This window comes from Etheostoma spectabile, chromosome 3, assembly GCF_008692095.1.
Source record: "Etheostoma spectabile isolate EspeVRDwgs_2016 chromosome 3, UIUC_Espe_1.0, whole genome shotgun sequence".
NCBI lineage: Eukaryota > Metazoa > Chordata > Actinopteri > Perciformes > Percidae > Etheostoma > Etheostoma spectabile.
Window position 1 is genome coordinate 13138162 of NC_045735.1, and position 7065 is coordinate 13145226.

The 7065-nt window shown below is 40.3% G+C and overlaps 1 protein-coding gene across 2 annotated transcripts in view; it reads right to left on the reverse strand.

The window, feature by feature from the left end:
* The window catches only part of egfem1 (EGF-like and EMI domain containing 1), a 53862-nt gene that overhangs the window by 1344 nt on the left and 45453 nt on the right, over positions 1 to 7065 (reverse strand). For both annotated transcript variants that reach the window (XM_032508511.1, XM_032508518.1), the window contains exons 30-37: positions 4159 to 4290; positions 3750 to 3878; positions 3420 to 3548; positions 2161 to 2289; positions 1677 to 1805; positions 1346 to 1474; positions 373 to 501; positions 68 to 196 (exon numbers count right to left, since the gene is read on the reverse strand). In XM_032508511.1, coding sequence (XP_032364402.1) covers positions 68 to 196; positions 373 to 501; positions 1346 to 1474; positions 1677 to 1805; positions 2161 to 2289; positions 3420 to 3548; positions 3750 to 3878; positions 4159 to 4290 — 1035 coding nt within the window. The remainder of the gene's footprint in view (positions 1 to 67; positions 197 to 372; positions 502 to 1345; positions 1475 to 1676; positions 1806 to 2160; positions 2290 to 3419; positions 3549 to 3749; positions 3879 to 4158; positions 4291 to 7065) is intronic.

Sequence of the window (7065 nt, forward strand, 5' to 3'; positions counted from 1 at the left end):
TGTGTGTGTGTGTGTGTGTGTGTGTGTGTGTGTGTGTGTGTGTGTGTCAATGGGAGCAAAGATTTACCTTCACTACATGTGGGGCCCAGCCAGGTGAGTGGGCACAGGCATCGCCCACTCAGCCCATCACAGCGAGCTCTATGGGAACACTGACATGGCAGGGAACAGTCAGGGCCAAAACGGTCTCCACCACAGGCTAAGACAAAAAAGACAGTGGAAGGGTTGGAATAAAAAAATGTGAGCACAGCACACACACATGTGGATAGAGGGGGTGTTTTCTAAATGTCTGCTCACTGCATTTTAACATCTATTTTTTATTTAGTTTAGATAGTCATGTTAACAAAAGTGTGGTTCCCTCAAGCTGAGCTCTACCTTTTTCACATCTCTGTCCCGTCCTCCCTGGGGGACAGAGGCACTGTCCGGTCGATGGGTCACACGGGGCCTCTCCAACACATTCACATGTCTGTCCACAGTTTAATCCAAACCTGCCAGATTCACACCCTTAAAACAAATACATGGTTGTATTACTGTAGCTGTAAGCATTATCTTCATTAATTACATAACCCTCTTCCCTACATACTGCAAGAAGGACGGACTACTAGCTCACTGAGGAACTTGTTTTTTTAGATAGTGCAAAGCCCTACCTTTTCCTAACATCTACTTTTGTGTTTTGATAGTTAATATTTAATGCCTGTGAAAATACAAAATATAAGAATTAACTGTTACATTCTTATAGGCAACTAGATAAGAGCCAGGTCTGGCTCTGGATCCTGTGGCTGGCTTACAGCTGCTCTGCAATGCTCAGTAATATCTCCTGCTGGGACTGAAGTGGCCATTTAGGCGCTCACACTGTGGCTGAGAGCCCTGCAAGCAGGCAGGAGGGCACAAGGATGTAACAGGAACGCATTAAGCAGTCAGGAAACACCTGTCTCTCATCAAATAACCAGGCTGCTTGCCTGCCCACCTACCTACTAGCCTGTCTGTCTGCTTGCCAGAACACACTCACACCAACTCATTTTTTTTTTTTTTTGAAAGGGGGGAATCACTTTTTCATGTATGCTCATGCTCTGCCCATGTCTTCTTGCAGCTAGGCATCCAGGTGGCTGTTAATTAACATGCTTGCTTAATAGTGTTTCTGTCTTTGTGGTGCCGCTTAACAGTATCCTAAACTATAAAATACTTGAAAGATGAGGTATATAATATCTTTAAATTAGTTTAATCCAATTAAAATCAATCAATTTCATTATACATTTAATGATTTGTGAACCATTGGACACTGAAAATATTATGTAATTTTGTGGATTTTAGTTAATAGTTAACCTTTTTGATAGTCATATATACTTACGTCTTTGGCATTGGGGACCATAGTAGCCAGGTGGGCACACACATTGGCCTGTCACATGGTTACATGCGTTTCCCACTTTACAGTCACATGTATGGGCACAGTTCACTCCAAAGAACCCAGATGAGCATCCTAAGAGAGACACAAGACAGTGAATTTAGGTGAAGGCTACTTTTTTCAACTTACGGTTAAAATAGTCATGTAATCATGTTGTGTCAAAGTTCAAGTGACGGACACATATTTCAAAAGGAGATATTTTACAGAAATGTCAGTGAGGGCACTGGCAACCTTATCACCAAATTTTCTTCTATATTACAAGTGAGTGTTTGCGTACTGTGTTGACAGGAGTGGCCGTAGTATCCAGCAGTACAGCTGCAGGTACCAGTAAAACGGTCGCAGGTCCCATTGTTGAGGCATGAACAGTCTTGTACACAATCAACCCCATATTTTCCCTGTGAACATGCTGGGAACACACACACAATCTACCATAAGTTAAAACATAGCTGTTTTTATGAAGAAACTGTAAGTACAGGCAACATAATTTAGCTTGCCATATTATTATCAGAATGTGCAAATATGGTTCATTTATGGATACTTTTAATACAGCCGACATACAACCAATAACAACACTCTACTATAATAGTAGGTTGGTTGATTGCCTATTATTGTGATATGTTAGGAGAAGGAAGAAAAATGGGAGGTATAAGTGAGGGTTGAGAAGTGTTTTATTGTTAACTGAAGTGGATTTCCCATGAATTAATACTGTTTTGTTTAGTTCTGATTATTTTCTGTTGTGTCTATTGCCTGTGAAGTCGTACCAGTGTCACAGCGGTGTCCGATCCAGCCCAGTCCACACTTGCAAGACCCGTCAATGGGGTCACACAGACCCCCGTTCTGACAGCTGCATGTGTTTCTGCACTGCAAGCCGTAGCGCCCCCTAGGACATGCTTGAGAAACATTCAGGAAATATCAGGACAAGACATGAACTACAGGCCTTTCTTTTCTACTCAGCAATCACACCAACGGGTGTAACACAGACAACACACGGAGCAAAGTGTCTATCCGTCTCTTTCACTCACACACACACACACACACACACACACACACACACATATATACAAGATTGCACTACCCACATTCATGTTTATGTAAGGAACAGTTCATTAAAGAGATGGCAAAGTAGTCTAATTTGGCACTGATATAAAAGAATAATCATGTTCTCTGGGTAATTTAGATTGGGAAAACAATAAGCAAGCAGTCTTTGATTTTTCCTGTTTATTTATTTGCTTCCTTGCCAAATCCAGCGACACGGAACACAGAGAACGAGCTACTTATAGGTTACTCTAAACATTTAACCAGAGGAACTTAAGAGGCGGTATGTCCAAGTACATGCAGGAGGCTAAAGAAGAGAACATTTAGCGCAAGCAGTGATGGAAATCCCCATTTGCAGTTCAGCTGAATTGTTGATAAAGGGAGCGATTAAGAAAGCCAAACTATGCCTCTGTTTCCCGGGAAAACAGTCCTGTGATCCTCAGAGGCCTCACATGGAGGAAACAGAGAATTTGTTACTTAAATATACAGTGAGAAATGTTGAGAAATGCTCCCTCCTTTTAGTGCTTAATTCTCACTTTCGAGTTAGGCCTATTATTTCTGAAGAACCCATGTGGTTTCCACTGATGCATGTCAGCCTCTGTGGTAACCTTTTGTGTACTCAAGAGAATCTTAAAAGATAAAAACCTCAATACAAACCAGGTTTGATATCTGTGATACGTTTTACTCAAAGTTGAACAATGAATTGCCTCTTGTAATTTAGTAGTTACTTCTTGCTTCAAACAAAAAAAACAGTCTAATACCAAAACCCCGCATTTATGGTCAATAGTATTTTTGTTTTAATGTTTAACAAATTTGCTACTTTTACTATCACTACTGTATATCTTAATCACTACAACTACATTGCTTTTATATTAGATGTTGATTTTAGCACCAAGTAAGCTTTAAATTGTTGAGTGATATAAACAACAGGTACTGGTGTGATATATAGCTGATCAAAACAAACAAAGACGTCAGTTTAGGTTACCTTGTTGGCAGGACTGTCCTATTCTACCAGGGGGACAAACACACTTCCCAGTTGCGGAGTGGCATTGCCCTCCTTCCCCACAGGAGCACAGCTTAGCACAGTCCTTCCCATAGTACCCACTTGGACAACCTGTGGAAATAATAACATCCTTATTCACATTTAAGTTATGAAGATAAATGTCTTCTTTTTATAGGCCTTGTGGGTTGCGTCAGTCGTGGGTTGACCAGCATTTTCTACTACAACAAGAAGGCTGAAATTACACGGCTAAAACACTAACTCCAAATAATGATAATGAAGGGGTGCAAACAGGCGGAAAGTTTCTTCACTCACTTGAGCTGCAGTCAGCTCCAATGAAGCCAGGAGGACAGTAGCAAGTCCCAGTCCTGAATTCACAGCGACCACCGTTGATGCAGCTGCATCTGGACTTGCAGTTTGGCCCAAAGGTCCCTGCCCGACATCCTGGAGACAAACCATAGTGATGAGATGGAAAGAGAACGAAAAAGCGAGAACAAGATCATTGTTGTTATGTTATTTGACGAAGATTTAAAGGTTATTTCATTTTAAAATATAAACATTATACAGTAAATCAAAATAAATGCATTTGACATCAATCAAAATCTGTAAATGGGGCCGAATATGCACACTACTACCACGTTTCTCCCACTTTTTTAACTAAGGGCATATAAGCCAAGCTTCATATTAGCCCAGACGGACAGCAGATAATCATCAGTGTACTTACGTATCTCGCAGCGTTGCCCGTAGTAACCAGGTAAGCAGCTACATTTCCCAGTCACAGGATGGCACTGATCTTGGTCTCCTGAACATTGGCACAGCTGACTGCAGTTTTGCCCAAACATGCCAGCAGGACAGGCTAAGATGATACATCCAGAAATATATTATATAAAGTGGGGCCATTTGATCAGATTTAGAAAGAAGTAGGCATATGATTTGTAGGGAAATTAAAAAAAAAAAAAGGTTTTTCTTAACCCATGCTGTAGATGCAAAGGTGATTTGACAATACACTGTTCAATAAGTGGGTCAAAATGACTTGTATTGAAATCAATGGTTCTTGTTAATACATATACAGTCATTCAGTATTCAGACCCCTTCAGTTATTTTGACATTTTGAAAAGTTGCAGCCTTTTGCTAAAATGGTTTGAATTCATTTTAACCTCATCAACCTACACTAGTTTACGCAATGTTTGCAAATTTATTAAACAAAAAAACCCTGAAATATCACCCACCTGTTGCAAAATTGAGTTGATTGGACATGATTTGGGAAGGCACACACCTGTGTATATAAAAGGTCTCAAAGCTGACTATGCATGGGGGTGGAAGTAGCTCAGTCCATAGGGAGTTGGGTTGGGAACCGGAGGCTTGCTGGTTCAAGTCCCCGTACGGACCAAAGTATGGTGGTGGACTGGTAGCTGGAGAGGTGCCAGTTCATCAGTTCACCTCCTTGGCACTGCCAAGGTGCTCTTGAGCAAGGCACCGAACCCCCAACTGCTCGGGGCGCCTTTCCATGGGCAGCCCCCTCACTCTGACATCTCTCCATTAGTGCATGTGTAGGTCCTGAGTAATTCAGGCCTGTGTGTAATGTGTGTAATAACAACAGAGTGAAAAGTGTGGTCCCCTTGTGGGATTATTAAAGTATAATAAAATAAAAAAATAAAAAATACCTGAGCAAAGATCACATCATGAGGTTGAAGGAACTGCTTGCAGAGATCATACACAGAATTGTGTTTAGGCAACGATCTGGGGAAGGCTACAAAATAAAGTCTAAAGGTTTCCAAGAGCACAGTGACATCTTAAATGGGAGAAGTTTGGAACAACTAGAACTCTCCTACAGATGACCACCCTGCCAAACTGAGCAATCAGGGGAGAAGGGCTGTAGAAGCTTGACTGTAGCTGAGCTAGAGATCTTATATGGAGAAGACAAAAGTGCTTCAACTAGTAGGCCTACTGAGTTAAGGGTCCTAATATTTATCTAGTATTGGAGTTTTTTCTTTTATTAAATTTGCAAACACTTCTTAAATCCTGTTTTCCCATGTCATTATTGGATGTATATTGATGAGGGGAAATTAATTTAAAGCATTTTAGCTTCATAATGTGAAAAAGGAATGCACTGTATACTATCTTAACTATTTTGTTCAAAATAATTGAAATTCCAATTTAAAAATCCAATATAGATTTGTAATATTTCTAATCAAGTTATAAAACATGCAAACATCAGGCTTTTCTTTATATTATGCTAGCTACACTACTTGATTTTGCCAAAAGTTTTACAACTACTGTCCTGTTAGTTGGCAGGCTAATGCTAGCTAGCTTAGCTAATAAAGCAGGGTTATTTGATTAGAATAACATACTTTTTTTTTACATAACTGTAATCAAAGTGTAACTGGTACAATAGTGAAAAATATAGACAAACATTATAGTAGTTTGTGGGAACAATGAGCCGTTTTGCTTTTCTTCCTCAGATTACTTAGTGAACATACTGGAACATTCAGTATTTACTGTAACAAAACCAAATCTCCCAACAACTTTCCCTGGTGTTCAATCACCGATGGACGCAGAGGGACATTCTTTCACACACCCTTTCTGTATAGTTTACACGTAAACGCTCATCAAAATAATGAACGGAGTCCACAAACAATCAGTCATAGCCAACAAGATGAATCTGTGAACCGAACATGTTTTTGGGTGAGACTCAGCAACTCGGTCAAGCAGCAGCAGGCAGCGTGGGGGACAGATAATAAAGAACTCCAGACTAAAGAGGCAATTACGGTGCTGTCATTATGCATGTCTGCCTTCCAAAGGCCCTTATCTGCCGCCGAGGAGACGAAAACAATGCCTTCTGTTTTACTTGGCAATTGGTGTGTAACATTTATCAGATGTCTGGGGAGTGTGTGAGGAGAGGAAGGGAGCTGAGGTGGTGAGGGGGGGGAGGTAAAAGGAGTGGTGAGCAAAGCTGCTCGTATACAGTCCTAAAGAGCACGGTCTAAATAATGAAACATTAGCATAAAGTCCTGTGACAGTGAGGGTTTAGTGCCTCTGCAAAGTGCATTTCCTGGAATAGAATAAATGGTAATCTTTCCCAGGAGGACCAGGGGAAATTTTTAATCAGTATTAACAGAATGATTCTTGTTGATCACATTACTCCCATAATGCCTTTTCTTCCTGATGGGAGTGGTGTGTTTTGGGGGGACAGTGTTTCTATCAATAAGGCACATATGTCAGTCAAGTGGTTTTAAAGGCATGACAGTGATATTAGCTATGTGCCAAGGCTTTCCCAGTAACTAGTTATACATAAGTGACATTTGTGAGATGCTACATTTCCAAAGATGTTAAGAATTGAGTTTACTTTTTTATAGTGTGTGTATACATATATATATACACACACTATAAAAAAGTCAAAAACCGGTCAAAAGTTTAGGGTCACTTACAAATTTCCATACCACTCCATTATAGACAGAATACCAGCTGATCTAAGTGGGGGGGCTGATCTGTAATGCAATATCTACATTGCCAATTATCAGCAACTATTCATCCAATGTTTCAAAGGCACAGTCTGTTTACTAATCTGATATCGTTTTTTAAAAAAACTGACAAAACATTGGAGATCCCTTTTGCAATTATGTAAGCACAT